General features: G+C 42.9%; 1 protein-coding gene across 5 annotated transcripts in view; it reads left to right on the top strand.

Moving 5' to 3' along the window:
• Window positions 1-5,055: 5,055 nt before the first annotated feature.
• EFCAB14 (EF-hand calcium binding domain 14) overlaps window positions 5,056-17,296 on the top strand; it is a 36,267-nt gene continuing 24,026 nt past the window's right edge. For 2 of the 5 annotated variants that reach the window (XM_003411096.4, XM_064281917.1), the window contains exons 1-3: window positions 5,056-6,215; window positions 7,645-7,793; window positions 13,295-13,440. In XM_003411096.4, the coding sequence (XP_003411144.1) occupies window positions 6,034-6,215; window positions 7,645-7,793; window positions 13,295-13,440 (477 nt within the window). In that variant the 5' untranslated portion in view covers window positions 5,056-6,033. The remainder of the gene's footprint in view (window positions 6,216-7,644; window positions 7,794-13,294; window positions 13,441-17,296) is intronic. The other 3 variants (XM_010591307.3, XM_010591308.3, XM_010591309.3) reach the window with 3 other exon arrangements.

Here is a 17,296-nt window from a genome sequence, read left to right as displayed (position 1 = left end):
GGACTGCTGCCACCCTCTGTCCCAAGGGAGGACCTGGGGTCACAGGGAGGGTTGGAGTCAGGTGTGCATGCCAAGTCACATTGAGAAGTTGTCTTCTACTCTTAATAATTTGCTTAGAGTCTTTATTATGAATGGATGGTGATGTTGTCAAATATTGTGATGATCCTATTGTTTTTCTTTTTATTCCATAATATGATGAGTTACATGGATTTCAAATGTTAAATCAATTTTGCATTTCTAAAGTGACTCCCACTCTAGGCGTCTATAAGGATCAGCACTCACCCACGAGCATCACCAGGCCCAAAGGAGTACATCATTAAATGGTAAATAAAAAATATCATGACATGTTGAGAAATTATGAAAGAAAAAAGCTTTATTCTTGTTTTTTGAACAAGGGGCCCTGCATTTTCATTTGTACTGGGCCCCACAAATTATGTAGCTGACCCTAGATACTATCATTACAACCATTTCACAAAAGTGGAAACAGAAGTTCAGAGAGGTTTAGTAATTCGCCCAAGATCACACAGCTGCCAAGTGTCAGAGTTCAGACATGAACTTGGATCTCAGATGAGACAGGATCCCATGATCTCAAAAAAAGAGCTTCAGCCCAGGAATTAGAAGACCTGGATCAAATTTCTGACTATAGCCCTGGGCAAGTTTGCTCCCACTCTGTGCCTCGGTTTCCTGAACAAAAGTACTCTGTGATATCTTCCAAGGTAGCACACGGTCTCAAGATGTGGCTTTGCCACTTAGACAGGCTATGACTTTGAGCACAGGGAAATCACCTTTGCCCACCTTCCGCACAGAGCTGATTTGGCAGATAATAGCACCCACTCTGCAAGACACTCTACAACATACAAAGCACTTGCATGCCCCTCCTAAGCAACAGTGAGCAGAAGGCTAGGCAAGAATGTCATTATCCCCATTTTACCTACAGGAAAGTTGGAGCACCAGAACTGGGAAGTGACTTGCTCAAGCTCACATAGGCCCCTTCTCTCTCCTTGATATATTCCACTGCATTTCAGGCAAGTTTGGAAAGATTAAGAGGACTCCACTGGCATAAGGTCATAATAAGAACACCCCCATATGAACATATGAGAAGATGGGTCACACCCTTGGAGAGTCCTGGGGCAGGGGGAGGGAGGGCTGGGCAACATGGGCCTCTCAGTGCAGGACCCCCAGCTCTGAGGGGCTTGGCTCAATCCCTGACCTTGAGGGTTCCAGGTCTGAGGGAGGAGGCCAGAGAGGTAACCAAGATCTCCTAAAAAAAGAGGAGGAACACCTGCCTAGCAACTTTCAAAGGGTGACTCAGTATCCTGTGAGATGTTTACCCAAGACAGGGTGGGATGGTATCTACACACCGATAGACAAACAGGCAGGCTGAGGAACTGAGGGACAGAACCAGCAGAAGCATCCCCTTAACTCTCGACTCTAGTCCTCAGCCTCCCCACCCACCAATAGTCCACTGGCCAGTCCTGGGAGAGGTCTCTAGCTGTGGAGAGGGCAGAGTCTGGCTAACCAGAAGCCATTGCAGCTGGGTGATGCATCCTTGGCCCTGCCTGGCTGCCCCGGGTTCCTCAGCCCCTGGTTCCTTCGGGGAAGATGTGGCATCTACACACAAGAGAGCCACAAGCCCAACCCAAACCTGGGGTTTCTCTACCAGTGGGACTGGATGCCCTGGGCAGCCACCTCTTTTGCCTGGGGCTTCTGGTGACCACAAGATGTGTTTATATAGTGGTTCCTGAAGTCAGGGAACCGGGCAGAACAATCTGACCCAAAGGTTCTAGGTCCTCAGTCTCATGGGTCTTTGCACAGTTCACTTCCTCAATTCCTTCAGGCCTCTGATCAAATATAACCTTAACACAGAGACCCCACCCCCTTTTCTTTAGCCATCTCCTATCTCTCACCTGACACCATCCTCTCTCCTGTCTGTGCCCCGTCCTTACCAGAAGCTCTAGTACAGAGCTACCCAATAACACTTTCTGTGATGATAGAAATGTTCTTTTCTGTGCTGCCAATACGGTAGCCACTGACCACATATGGCTCTAGAGCATTTGAAATATGGCCACTGAGGAACTAAATTTAAATTTCTATTTAATTTTAATTAAGTGTAAATGTAAATTACCATGTGTGGCCAGTGGCTACTGTATAGACAGTGCAGCTGTAGAGACAAAAGAAGACAACAAAAACAGGACTGCACCATAATTTGGGGCTTCGAAAGCACTTACACAAGCATCTTCTTATTTGTCTGTCTGTAGAAATAGGTGTGTTTACTCCACTTTACAGAGAAAAAATACTGAGGCTCAGGGCAGTGAAATGGCTTCCAAGTTGACAGAGGTAGTAGGTAGTAGAGGCATAATCTAACCCCAGACCTCTTGATTCCAAAATGCCACTCATACCTCCATAGCACTCTGCCCACTTCCGTGTTGTTGTGTGCTATCGAGTGGATTCTGACTCATAACGACCCCACAGGACAGAGTAGAACTGCCCTATAGGGTTTCCTAGGCTGTAATCTTTACAGGAGCAGATCGCCAGGTCTTTCGTCCTGCAGAGCCACTGAGTAGGTTTGAACCACCCACCTTTCCATGAGCAACTAAGCACTTAACCACTATGCCACCAAAGCTCCTTCCCACTTAAGTAGTCATCACATATTTATTGGGTCATTGACACTAAGTACCTGCTCTGGGCTAGACAAGGTGAATTGACAAAAAGACATCTTGTCTGGTTAACTACAAGTCATTGTATCCTTGGCTCTGCCCCACTGCCCTGGGTTCCTGGTTATACATGTAAATATTATTGAATTGGCAGATGTTTTGTTATATATATTTTTACTACAATAAAAAAAATGTTTTAAGACAAATAAGATACAGGCCCAGGCTTTGAGTGGGAATTCCTAGGACAAAGTATAATTGCCCCCGTAAGAATATGGTATAAAAATTGCTTTGATTTTTTTCCAAGTAGCTGAAAGCACTTTGCTTTAAATACCATCTACATTTGATGGTTCCCATATTTACATTTGAGGTTCCAACTTCTGCCCAGAACCCCCAGCGTACATACCCAACAGCCTACTCCACATCACCCCTTGATTATCAAATTGGCTTCTCAAGCTTAACTGTTCACGACGAACTTTTAATTTCTCCCCATCCATACCAAACCAAAAACCCATTGCCATCAAGTGGATTCCGACTCAAAATAACCCTATGGGACAGAGTAGAACTGCCCCATAGGGTTTCCAAGACTGTAATTTTTTACAGAAGCAGACAGCCACATCTTTCTCCGGAGGAGTGGCTGGTGGATTCAAATTGCCAACTTTTCTGTTAGCAGCACAGCGCTTAACCTCTGTACTTAACTTTAAACCTGCTCATCTCCATCTCAGCAAGTGGCAATGCCATTCTTCTAGTTGCTCCTCCCCAAAACTTAGGTGTCATCTGTGACTCCTCTGTTTTTCATGCCTTTCATCTGATTTATCAGCAAATATTGTTAGCTCTACCTTCGAAAAGCATCCAGATCACTCACTACTGCCACTCTAGACTGTCATCGTGTCTAAACGGACTGTTGCAATAGCCTCCAGACTAATCTCCTTTGCCAGCCTCTCCACATTCAGTTTTTCATACAATAGTGAGAATGATCTTTTTAAAAACTAAACCAGAGCATGTTCCCCCTCAGTTTAAGCCCCACAATGGGCTCTCAAAGTCCTAACAGTAGTTCATAAGGCCCTACAAGAGCTGGCCCCTGATACTTCTCTGACCTCCTTTCCTAACACTCGGCTCTTTCAGGTCCAGCCACACCAGGTCTTCCTGGTCACCCCTTCCTCAGGGTCATTGCACAGTTCACTCCCTCACTTCCTTTGGATTTCTGATCAAATGTCGCCTTATTACAGGGCAGTCCCCATCCCCTTATCATGTTTTGATTTTCCCCATAATTAATTTTTTTTGTTTGTTTTTAACGTTTAATAGAGGCCCTGGTGGTGCAGTGGCTAACAGATGGGCTGCTAACCAAGAGTTCAAATCCACCAGCTGCTCCTTGGAAACCCTATGGGGCAGTTCTACTCTGTCCTATGTAGGGTTGCTCTGAGTAGGAATCCACCCCACCGCAACGTTTGGTTTTTTTGACATTTATTATGTTTGCTTGTAGTTGCTCTCCTCCCTCCAGAGTTTAAACTGCAGGGATAGGGTTGGTGGAGAAAATACAGGGCGCCCACTTAATTTAAATTTCAGATAAACAATAAATAACTTTTTAGTGTATGTCCCAAACGTTGCATGAGCCAAAAAAAAAAAAAAAACCCACTGCTGTCGAGTAGATTCCGACTCATAGCGACCCTACAGGACAGAGTAGAACTGCCCCATAGTTTCCAAGGAGCGCCTGGCGGATTCGAACTGCAGACCTCTTGGTTAGCAGCTGTAGCACTTAACCACTACGCCACCAGGGTTTCCATGATCCATATTTATGCTTAAAAAAAAAATTGTTCGTTGTTTACCTGAAATTCAAACTTTACTGGGTGTCCTGTATTTTTATTTGCTTAATCCGGTAACCCTATGCAGAAAGACAGGGACAATGGTTGTTTCGTTCATTGCTGTATCCCCAGCGCTAAAATAGCTCCTGGCACCCAGTAAGCTCTCAATAAACATTTACGGAATGAAATGAATGTGTACAGTGTTTCGTTAATCTGAAACACGTCTAAACTTTCGGTAATAGCGAATCAGAAGGGTGGAGCCTCTAGCCTGGGTTAGCCCAGTTCACTAGTGAAGCAGTTGAGGAACTTTCGAAGCCTGCCAAGCAGCTGGATGTTTTCTTTACCCCGCCGCAGCTCTCCAGCGAACAAAACTCCGCCTAAGCTCTGGGGAGCCAAAGGTCCCAGGTGGCCCTCCCGGGGGCGGGGCCTCCTCTAACCGGCGAGCGGGGCCCAGACCTCGGCAGAGCCAGGGCCCCTTTAACGCCCCGCCTCCCCGCCACCACTCGGGCCCCCACGGGTGACGTCACCCGGAGGGAGACCAATGGGAGCGTGGCTTATTGGCAGGCGGCCCCAGAGGCTGCTGCCAAGGGGGAAGTAAGCCGGGGCTGGAGCGATGGCCCGGGTCTGGAGCCCGCGGCCGCTGCTGCCGCCACCAGCGCGTCGGGAGCAGCCGCGGCCCGAGTCGGGGCGGGGGTATGAGTCGCGGCTGCAGTGGGAGCGGTGCGTGTGAGTTGCCGAGAGTTGCCTGAGCCAGAACATCTCAAACTCTGGGCAGGAGCGCTTCAGGTGGGCTGAGCTGGGGTCACCCCTCAGCGCTGCGCCCCCCGGGCCCAGGCAGCAGGACTGGGTCTTCTCAGGCGCGGGACTGGCCCTTCTCAGGCCGAATCCCGGAGCCGGGCTCTGGGTCTTCCTCTCGTGGGCTCCCTTCAAACTCGGGACGGGGGCCGGGGAACAGTGAACACCCTAGACCAGGGCTTCCTGGCCCAGGCATTTTTCCGGCGCTTTCCAGGGCTGTGTCGGGGTGGCAGCCTCTAGAAGCCCCCTCCTGCCAGTTGTCCAGCCAGAGAGGGGTTACGCGCTCCTACTGTCTTCCTCTGCACTCCCCTCTGTCCTCATCAAAAACAAGCTTCTTTTTTCTCTCTATTGGAAATCCTACACTGTAGCTCCAAAACACTACCGGTGTGCCCTTCCCCAGCTCCTAGAGCACCCTTAGAAATACTACGGGCTTATCAGGGCTGAGAATCAGTCTTGATTTAGCTTTTCCTCTCTTTGGGAGATAAAAAGTTACTCTCTTTCCAGCCTTTTAACTAATTGATCTAGGGCCTTAACCATTTGGATCACCAGCTTCCTGGCTACCCCTATGTGACTTACCCCACCTATCTGAGTTCCAGTTTTCTCTGGGCTCCAACTTCCAGTCCCTAGCGGATCTAGTCAGTCCCACCCCTGGGTGGGAGTGACTAGGGGGCTCCAGCCCAGAGTTCCCCACCCTGGAAGGCAGCTCCAAGGCACCCAGAGAATTGGGCGTAGGGTACGAACCTGGCAGCTCAGGAGTGGGTGCTCCACTCACCCCCCACAAGAAGATGAAAAAGCGCAAAGAACTCAATGCATTGATCGGCCTAGCTGGGGACAGCCGAAGAAAGAAGCCCAAGAAAGGCTCGGGCCACCGCCTGCTTCGCACTGAGCCACCTGACTCAGACTCTGAGTCCAGTTCTGAGGAAGAAGAGGAATTCGGTGTAGTTGGAAATCGCTCTCGCTTTGTCAAGTGAGTGAGGGGTGGGATGGGAAGAAGACATCTTTGCACTACCAAGGGGCAAATTTAAGAGAAGAAAAAAGGATATAAACCTTAGAAGGCAAAGAGGGAGAAAAGGTGTTAGGTAGAAGACAAGTACAGATCCTGAATGAGGGATAGATTAGGGATCTGTCTGTAAGTGTGAAAAGCTCAGAATCTAGGGTGAATGTGTGGACTTGGGGGATATGCCAAGAGCACAGGAAGTGCACGGTGGGAGAAGACATGCTAAGAACAGAGACATAGGGACAGAGGAGCTTTGGGGATAGGGTCTCTAAAAAAGAATGCAGGAGAGACGGGGACATTCAGACTGCGTATTACTTATTTTTTGCACTCCTAATGAACCTGAATCTTGGTAATGGGGAAGTAGGATGCAGGACATAGTGTAAGAAGTATGAGCCCTGAGAGTAGATGAAGCGTGGGGACAAAAAGAAGAGGCAGCTTTTTCCTAAAACACTTTTAGATGGAGTGGCCACTGGACAAATCAAGTAGTAGTGAGCTTTAAGGACATTGGGAATGGGGCTTAGGGTATGAAAGAGCTGAAGGGGAGCTTTGAAAGTACCCTTGGACCCTTTCAGGGAGCAAGCAAGGACTAGGCAGAAGCTTGAGGTGCTAAAATCTTTTGTTTGAGGTATTTTTTTGTTTAGAATGTCTGTTCTTTTATTTTGTTAAACAAAGAATTTGCTTTCTAAAGAGTTCTGTCAAGTTAGGTAGTTAAGGACCATCCTGGGTTTGGAGTGTGAAAGGCTGAGGAAGCATTAATCCTGAAAGTCACCCTACTGGATTAGTTCAGACCCTGAGTGCGGGTTGAAGTTTGGTGTGAAATCCAGCCCCTTTCTATGTTTCCTCTTTCTGAGCCAATAAGCTAGAGTGTATCAGATGTCCACTTAAACCAATAGATCGTATTTCTTTCATTCCATTTGCAGTAAAACTTGCTCAAAAGTTTGTGTAGTTTCAGTAAACTGAAACAGGGTCCCCTGGAATAAAGGCATGTGTGTCTGAGAAAGTGAAACAAATGGATGTAGGTAAATTACAGTACAGAGAAGCAATAGTCTTTACACTTTTCTGACCTGAGCGTCTCTCCAAAGACCCCCCTCCTGAATTTATGATGATGGCCATGAGCTGCAGTGCCCACAGGTGCTTCCTGTGGCCCACAGGAACTCCTGTTCCATGTGCAGTTTGAAACCTTTGTACTCGATAGATGAACTCTTCGTAGGTCGTATTATTTAGTCACGTTCAACCTGCAGTTCAGACTTAAGTGCATTACCCTATGCCCCACAGTAAGATTTAAAAAAAAAAAAAGATTAGGGAAGATAATTGCACGGCAACACATGCATACTATTTCTGATAAAGCTGCACTCGGAATCACTTCTGTACTCATAGTTGTATTTGTTCTTACAATCAGGGGAGACTATTTACGATGCTGCAAGATCTGTTATCCCCTCTGTGCTTTTGTCATCCTCGCGGCCTGTGTCGTGGCCTGCGTTGGCTTGGTGTGGATGCAAGTTGCTCTCAAGGAGGATCTGGATGCCCTCAAGGAAAAATTTAGAACAAGTAAGTGGTTACTCTTGCAGAGTGTAATCTTGGAATCTTTTCCAGGTCCTAGGATAAAGTGGACCAAATTGAATTAAATAAGCATTTCACCTAGTCTGATGAAGCAATTATATGTTGCTTCCATGTTTTTATACACTTTCTTAGCTGCCAGTTTGAATGCTTAACAGTTATTTGTTTTTAAACCCTCTAACAAAAAACAGTGCTTACGCACCATCAGGACAAATCACATCTGAAATCATGGCATTGCAGGCAGTGCTTAGAGTGCAGGAAGGGAGAGCTACGGTCCTGGAGTCCAGAGCCTCGGTTAACCTCCACCTGTGGCCTGAACTTTCCCAAGTATGAAGTGGTAATGGCAACACTGGGCTGTTTACTTCCACCACCCAGGGCCACTTGAGAAAGAATGTGGGCATGTCTGGGACATAGGAATGATTAATGATAATAAATAGCCAACATTTGTGGAGTGCTTACTGTGTGCCAAATCACAAATAAATTATTTTATCCCCAAAACAATCCTGTGAGACAGGTATTACTTTTATTATTATTGTGCTCTTAAGAAAACAGGCTTAGAATGATTGACTTATTTAGTGATTAAGTATGACAGAGCTGAGACTTGTACCTGGTCCTCTAATCCCTCCCCCACCAAATTCATGTTTATAGTCACTACTACAACTGTATCACTATTTTCAGTGGCTTTGTGAGCTTGCAGACATTTCCCCTAGTACCCACAGACCTCTTTGATATCCACTTGGGTTAGTAATGTAAAGTTGAGTAGTACTGGAGGGTAGGTTTTCTGAGTATTTATCAGTTTTTTAAGTTTAGGGCAAGAACTGATAGATTTCTCTCATATCGTTAGCTGTGCTTGTATTTGTGACAGTATCTGTTTTCAAGGAAAAAAACCTTTAAATACCATTAATGAGCACTTCATTTTAAAGTTTTAGGAAATCTTTGTGATTCTTTGTACTAAATTACATATTCATGACTGGCTTACAGTAGCCCTAATAGTGTTTACCTAATAGTGCACAGCTAGTAGAAATATTTGTTTCATGGAGTTTTAAAGTTTAAGGGGCTTTTTTTAAAGTTAAAGAGTTTTATATATTCTAAATTGTAAAGTTGTATTTTACCATCCAATCTACTTTTTTCTGAAAGGTCTATTTGCTTAGTAGCTTCAGCCACGTTTAATGTAAATAATCTTCCTTCAGCAATACTGTCATCTTTGATTCCATGTTTCAGGGGTTAATTTTTTAAGCTAAGGAACCATTTTCAACTTAATCACGAGTACCCTAACCTTAATAGCGTGAGCACACCAAGAAACCGACAGAAAGGCTCTCAAGGTTGTGAAGAAATCCGGCCCCAGAGTTCAAGTTAGAGTTGTTTCCTTCCTTCTCTTTTTAAGCTTGGGAAATCGCAGCATCCTAGCTTCCCTTCACCCCAGCTGCTTTTTGCTGCCCATAGTTATTCAAGTTCTGAACCTGACCTGGGGACAGCTAATCCTTAGTTAATGTGATAATGACATTCTCAGTGGTGTTGCTTGAAAAAAAATGTTGAAATACTAACTTTAGTTTTCTTTTCTGAGCTTCTGATTCAGGGGATGGGACTGGATGAGTCACAATTCTCTGCCAAAATCATCCTGACCTATATGTTCTGTCAACTGGTTAAATCAGAGCACAGAATAAGAAAGAATGATACTTGTACTCTAGTTATTTTTCCTCCTTGATGGTTGTCCTTAGCAGTATTGCAAGGTGTGTTTAAGGCTGGTGTTTTCTTTGTAACGTAAGTAGTGATCATAAGTTGGGAATGAGATTCTCAGAAACAATGTTTAACATATAAATAACCACTGAAGACCCCTGACCATGCCATCATCTCTCTGTAATTAGTTGGGCCTCCTGAGCTTGTGCTATTGCTTGTTTTGATCGCATATAGCAATTATTTATAAATTTCAAAACAATGCTCAATTCTACCCTCCAGGGATTCCTTTTTCTAACTGCTCTGTGCTTGTGTTTACAGGACACTGATGTAATTTATACCTTTGCTGAGCTTTACAGAGAATTTTTGTTTAGAAATGTGTATTTAAAATGTGGTACATGGAAAAGACCTGGCAATCAATCAGTCAACGCATGTTCATTGAGCACCTGTTAATACCAGTCCCTGGAAGCACTATATTTAAAAGATGCCAGGCATTGCACCCTGGCCCATGAGACCTGCTCTCTACCACTAAGCAACATTCCCCTGGGAGTCTGAGTGCATCAGTCAGCCAGCTGCATGAAGCTGATTTGGAAGTATCAGTCCAGCTGCTTTGTTGGCTTTGGTTTGCTACAATAGAAATGCCAGCACCTGTAATGTCTATAAGTGGGACTTCGTGACGGAGGGAAGGGGATGTGCCTGGAGCATAGCCAGCCCATAGCCTGAACCATTGTGGGCCAGTTTCCCAAGAGTGTTTTGTACTAAATGGGGTCAATCTTATTAAGCTTAAATGATCTTTCTTTGAATTTTGCTTCTACTTTAAAGATATTTCTATAAGTTGATTTTCATTTCTTGATTTTCAAGAGGACGGTAGAAGTCACTGACTCAAATAAGACGACCTGCTTGTCCGACTTTAATACCTTTTTGAGAGATTCAGAACCCATTGTTCTTCATTTCGGTAAATTTTCAAGACACTTTTGAGGAAAGGAAGGGAAATTGCTTAAATATCTGACACAGAAAGAGAAGTGGATAAAAAATGGTATTTTTCCTTGCAGTGAAGGAGTAACTTGATCCTTACACTAAAGGTAGTGACTGGTCTTGAGACTCTTAGCTCAGTATTCTTTTTCCAGAACCAGCTGTGTTAAAAGAACTCAAACACTATTCTTTTCCCAGCCATGCCTCTCTGTCACTCAACTATGAAATGCTAGTGTGAAGGAAAAGAATTTGGAAAAAAACAATAAATCAGGCATCTCCTTTTCTGGTCATCCAGACAGTGACTTAGTGAAAAACAATAGTTTAAAGAAAAAATAAAAGTAGCAGTTTCGTCACTTTGTACAAAACTTAAAAATGGTCTTGTGCTAATGAGGGCGTTAGGATGTAAGTATCTGTGACAGCTGGAGTGTACTAGAAAGAGTACAGGTCCTACAAGCAGAAGGCTTGAATCTGGGGTTGCTCATTACTAGCTGTAAAATTTAGAACAAGTGACTTACTCTTTCCAAGTATCTGTTTCCCATCCAAAAAATGTGAAGATGTATTTGTGCTACCAGAGCATTTTGCGCATTCCTCATCGTACCATCTGTCACACTGTATAGTAATTCTGTGACCATACTTCACCCCTCGTTTGACCTAGAACTACAGGGTCTTTTCTGTATACTAGTGCCTAAAAGAGCAGGGCTGGGTACAGGGTAACCCGTTGCCATAGAGTCAATTCTGATTCATAGCAACCCTATAAGACAGAGTAGAACTGCCCCATAGAGTTTCCAAGGAGCGCCTGGTGGATTTGAACTGCCGACCTTTTGGTTAGCAGCCATAACACTTAACCATTACACCATCAGGGTTTCCGGGCACAGGGTAGGGGCTCAATAACAAGTTGGTGAATGATAATTACATAAAAATGTATTGCAAACTGTGAAATCACTGCGTAAATATAAAATATTGCTATCAGCACTTTGGCATACACCATTTTTTCTGTCAAAAATGGTGTATGCCAAAATCTCCATTTCCTGATCTTAAAGATCAGGAAAAGAGCTAAGTAAGTTGTTCTGAGTATTAACATACTAAATTTTAAATGAGTTGCTTTCCATGTGAAAGAGCATGAATTAGTAATCATAAGTCGTTTGCTCCACTTCCTCCCATTTATGTAATAAAAATGCCTCTACTTGGCTTGTCTCTTAAAAAGCCCAAAATCAGATAATAATTCAGATCTTCTCTCAGCTCACACAATCCTTAGAATCCAGAGTGCCTTCAGGGCTTGTCAGCTTTATACATCTATTAGTTAATAACTGTACCTAGGTTATTTATGTGTTTGTCTTATTTCAAGGAGCCCTGGTGGCACCGTGGTTAAAGCGATTGACTGCTAACTGAAAGGTCACCAGTTTGAAACCATCGGCTGCTCCACGGGAGAAAGATATGGCAGTCTGCTTTCGTAGAGATTTACAACCTTGGAAACCCTGCAGGGTCACTATGAGTAGGAATCAACTTGATGACAGTAGTTTTGGGTGTTGAGTATCTTATTTCCTCTTCCACTTCTCCGTTCTACTTAATTGGTGTAGACTGCAGGAAGGAAAGAGATCCTTTCTCCCCATAAGATGTTTGACCACCTGAAAACCGCAGGTGTGGGATGAGTTTCTCTTTATAACACAGCTGAAAAGAAATGCAGGAAGTGCTGAGTGCTGCGTTAATTTAGACTGATGAATAAACATTCTCGCTGTATGATATGTGTGTTCCTGCATGTGTGTATCAAATGTCACATTAAAAGCACTCACAGAAATCTATTATTTACAAAGAAGTTCTTTGGCAGATATTTTTGAAAAATGAATAAAAAATTTCACTTTTGGTAATTCTGAATTTTCATATAGCAGACTTGATTGAGGTAAAGATATTTTTATGTTTATTAACACCACCACCTCCAACTTTACGGGATTTTTTTGTTTTTTGTGTTGCTTTGTTTGTTTAGCTTAATAAGGCAACATTAATTCCATTTCATACCCTGTCATTATTTCACTGGACACGTATTTGAGTGCTTCTGTGTACCTGGCCCTGGCTGGACACTGGGAATATCTAATCAAATAAAGACCTGGTCCCTGTCCTCAAGCAGTTTACTGTCAGACTGGTGGAAGAGACAGACAAGTCAAGAGTTGCAGGACAGTGCATTAAGTGCTTGCTAGAATTTGGAGCCCTGGTGGCGCAGTGGTTAAGTGCTTGGCTGCTAACCAGAGGGTCAGTGGTTCACACCACCAGCCACTCGGCTGAAGAAAGATGTGGCAGCCTGCTTCCATAAAGATTACAGCCTTGGAAACCTCATGGGGCAGTTCTGTTCTGTCCTGTAGGGTTGCTATGAATCAGAATCAACTCAGTGGCAACGGGTTTAGAGTTTGGAGTAGTGAGGCGGTAGTGGCCCAAGGTAGAGGCGCAGCTGTTTGAGCTGAATCTCGAAGGAAATTAACTAGGCTAAGGTGGTAGAAATGAAGAAAAGGTAGGCCACAGAAATCCAGGCAGAAAGAATAGCCTGTGCCGGGTCACTGTGGCTTAAAGAGCTTGATATGTTCAGGAGATCAGCTTGGCACAAAAGGAGATTGAAGAAGTAGGTGGAGTGGTGAGAAATGTGGTTGAGAGGTAAGCAAAGGTCAGATTTATTTAGTCAATAAATATTTATTCAGTACCTAAAGGCGTATTCTAAGTGCTGAGTATACAGAAGTGGACAAAACAAAGTTTTGCAGGTTGTATTTTAATAAATCATTTTATACTGGTCCTTTCTGCCAGTTTTTGTTTCTAAGAAAGTTGATTTAATAACTAATCAGGCAGTCTTTTTTTGCTTTTAGTGGAATCTAATCAGAAAAGTTCATTCCAAGAAATTCCCAAACTTAATGAAGAGCTACTCGGCAAACAAAAACAAATTGAGAAGATTGAATCTGGAGAGCTGGGCTTGAAGAAAGTCTGGATAAACATCACAGAAATGAATAAGCAGGTAGCAAAAGTGTGATATTTCTATGTAAACCATGAGTATTTACTTTTGTTTCCATTTTTTGTTTGTTTTTGGTATGATTTTGTGGGTATAGGGAAGTTGCTTCAGTTTTTTTTTTTTTAAATTGTGTCTTACACACTATGATCCCAACACATTCAAGTGAGGTAAAATAGGTAATAGTGTGTATTTACCAAATATTTAAAATGTTAATCCTTTTTACAAAGAAACAGAGTTTTACCAAGCAGAGGGAGTTGGAAATTTTTAAGTCAGCTTCTCCTAAGGAGCAGTTGAGGAATCAAATTTAAAAAGGAGCATCATCTAACCCTCAGGAAAAATGGGCACCAACAACCAAACCCACTGCCATCGAGTGGGTTCCAACTCAGCAATCCTATAGGACAGAGGAGAACTGCCCCATAGGCTTTTCAAGGCTGCAAATCCCTACGGAAGCAGACTGCCACATCTTTCTCCCATCGAGCAGTTGGTGGGTTTAAACTGCTGGCCTTTTGGTTAGCAGCCAGACGCTTAGCCACTGTACCACCAAAGCTCCTTAGAAAAATGGACAGCCTGTTTTTAGTAGCTAATAAGAGCTTTTTTTGTTTAACGGAGTTAACAAACTTACCGAAGCGGCCTTGGAGTATAGTGCTATACAGTATCATTATCAGTTAATACTAGTTGTTCTAGACTACAATAGGAACAGGTGGCAGAGCTGGTTAAATACCTTGGCCAGACAAACAAGTCTACAGCAGAAACTTCTTCAATCCCTAAATTGGCTAGAGCTCAGCAGGCATAGATTCTAAAAGAGGAACTGTGCCACAGGAAAGAAGTTGTTCAAAGGATATTGATTGAGCATCTCCTATGTATACGGTGCTGTAGTTGCCACTGAGTAACTTAACCCCTGTCTTCAGTTTTTATAGTTACTTAGGACATACGCATTGGGAAAAAAAAAATTGGGATAAAGAGACAACCAAGTACCAAATGAATGATGCATTTGCAGAGTACTTAAAAATAGGTATGTCATCCTTCTTGGGGCTAAGAGAGTATTATAGAGTTTACAATCAGTCAGTGGCAGAGAGCACTGCGCTGCTCGAAAGTGCTTGCAAATATTTCTGAAGCCAACTCCACCTTTTGATGGTGGTATGGGAGTGGGAGGCAGTTCAGCCCTGCAGACCAAAATTCGGGGAATGGTCTGGGGCAGTGGCTTTCAAACTTTTGCCTAGAACCCACAGTAAGCAGTGTTTTACATCTTTACCTGCTAAATACATACACATAGATAACTGAAACAAAAGTTTCTATGAACTGAAACAAAAGTTTCTATGAACTATAGCTTATCCTTAATATGTAATGATGCCTTATAATATTTTCTATTCAGTTCTATGTAGTTTTTTTTTAATTATTCATGAAATAATTGATGGGTTGCAGCACATAGTATTTACTAGTTGTCATATATCCTTGGACTCTGAGTAATTAGAGGAAAACAGGCATTCACCCTTGTTTTCAAAAATAATACAGCCTTGCTTACATTCACAGAGAATATGAGCAGTTTGGCCATAGATTACATCCAGGTGAAAGTAGACCACATTGAAGCACTGAGAAATAATTAGCATCTTTCACTGGGGCAAAACATGGATTCCATATGGACTGCCAGTCATGGAGTTTACCATTCTGAGAAGAGCATGAAATCATTCAGGGTGAGGAGGCAAAGTCAGTTGTCTGTTTCCCATCTCCTTGTAAATGAACATATAGGAAGAGTCAGAGGGGAAATTGGTACCTAGGGTCAGAGGACACACAGATTTTCACATCTTTAGTACATATTTTGGATTCTGGGTTCTTTTTAACCAGAAATCTGGAAACAAATGAATCATTTTCTTCTTGACCTATTGTCTTGAATGCAAGAAGTGCCTGGGAAGGCAGGCATACATGAAAGTTTACTTCAGTGCTAGGACTGCATATTTGAAACTGGGAGAGAAAGAACTGGAAATGTTCTCCATTAACTTTAATAGATGTTCAAAGATGATGGAACGGACTGTTGAAACCAACCTGATGCAGAGAAACTCTCTGCAGCCGCCCAGGATGACGAGTGGTGATAAAGCAGAGCTTTAATATTGTTTCCAAAGAAAACTCATCAGTCTTTCAGTGATTTTCTAAAATTAATGTTACGTATCTCTGATGGTCTTTTCAAGTAAGCAGCATTGGCCCTAAACCAAAATAGGTATGAAAATAAAATTAATATTTAACCATGTTTGTATATCTAAGGGCAACTGTGTCAATTAAGATGCTTTTAGTGGCAAAAAAAAAGAAAAACCTCAACATAGCTTAAACAAGAAAGTACATCACTTAATGAGAACCGTCCTTATCACAGTGTGAGTTTAAATTAATGTGGCCTGGCAGGGGAGGAAAGCCATCAGTTTAAAGAGTCAAAATCAAATTTTGCTTTGAAAATCTTTAAATTACTATATTTTTACACAAATAATCGACACCTACATTTGTTTGCCAAGTGTACCCAACTGCACAGCTGTGCAATTTTTTTTTACATGTTGCTGTTAAAAAAAATTAGCATAACACTTGTGAACAGGCAGGGGTACTGGGTTGGCAAACAAATGTAGAAGGCACACATTATTTGCAGAAAAATGCAGTAGTCATTAAAATCTCACTTTTCCATTTTATTCATGAAACCTCTCACTTTGTACCCATTCCCTTTCAATCACTATAGTGAGTCTCCTCATCTCTCTTTGGAGACCATTAATTCAACAAATGTTTACTGACCTGCTTTTATGTAGCTAGGCCTTGAATTTAAAACCAAAAAAATTATGATCCCTGCCCTCAAGGATCCTACAGTCAATTTGAGGAGACAGAAAAGTAAACAATTATACAACAGGCTGACAGACAATAAAAGCAGGTCCAAACATGTGTGTGGTGACTTTTAGAAGTATGTATCTAACCCAGACTGGTTATAGCTGAGTCCTGAAAGGCAAACAGGAATTAGCCAGGTGAATTCTGCAGACAGAGAGAAAGGTGTTCTAGACAAAATATTAATATGTACAAAAGCATAGAGGGATGAAAACAGTGTATTCAGGGAATTTTAGTAGTTCGTGTATAGCTACAATGTGGTGGAAAGGGGCTAGAGATGACGATAAATCAGCAAGAGCCGTATCAAGAAGGAGCTTGAGTACACTTCTGCAGCACTCTCTGTATCTCTTTTCTGGCGCTCGTGCAAATGCCTTATGTGATAGTTATTTGTGTGTGCATCTAATTATAGTAGAAGATTGAACATTGTACCCTGAGCCTTAAGCATGATGATGAAGATGATAATGATGGCAATGATGATGATGGTCGTGGCTTTGAAGATGTTAACTACTATTCATTAAATGACTTCTTTTGTGCAAGGCACTATTAGGTGCTCTATATATGTGATCTCCTTTCTTTTTTATAGCCCTATCAAGTAAGAGGCGGTATCCCCATTTTAGAAATAAGAAAACGTAGGCTCAAAGAAGTTAGGTGATGTATTAGTTATCTAGTGCAGCTATAACAGAAATGGTATAAGTGGATGGCTTTAACAAACTGAAATTTATTCTTTCACAGTATAGGAGGCTACAAGTCTGAACTGAGGGCGCCAGCTCTAGGGGGAGGTTTTCTTTCTGTGATTGTTCTAGGGGGAGGTCCTTGTCGCCTTTCAACATCTGTGGGCCCAGTGTTCCATGGAGATCTCCATGTGTCATGGCTAGGAGGTTCTGAGCGTAGGGACCACATGTCCAAAGGACTCACTCAGCTTCCAGCTCTTTTTTCTTTGTGGCAGTGAGGTCCCATCCCTCTCTACTCAACTTCTCTCTCCTTTTATCTCTTGTAAGATAAAAGGTGTGAC

Source organism: Loxodonta africana, chromosome 3 (assembly GCF_030014295.1).
Source record: "Loxodonta africana isolate mLoxAfr1 chromosome 3, mLoxAfr1.hap2, whole genome shotgun sequence".
Classification (NCBI taxonomy): domain Eukaryota; kingdom Metazoa; phylum Chordata; class Mammalia; order Proboscidea; family Elephantidae; genus Loxodonta; species Loxodonta africana.
The sequence above is the reverse complement of the archived record's forward strand: the minus strand, read 5'-3'. Positions and strand labels throughout refer to the sequence as shown.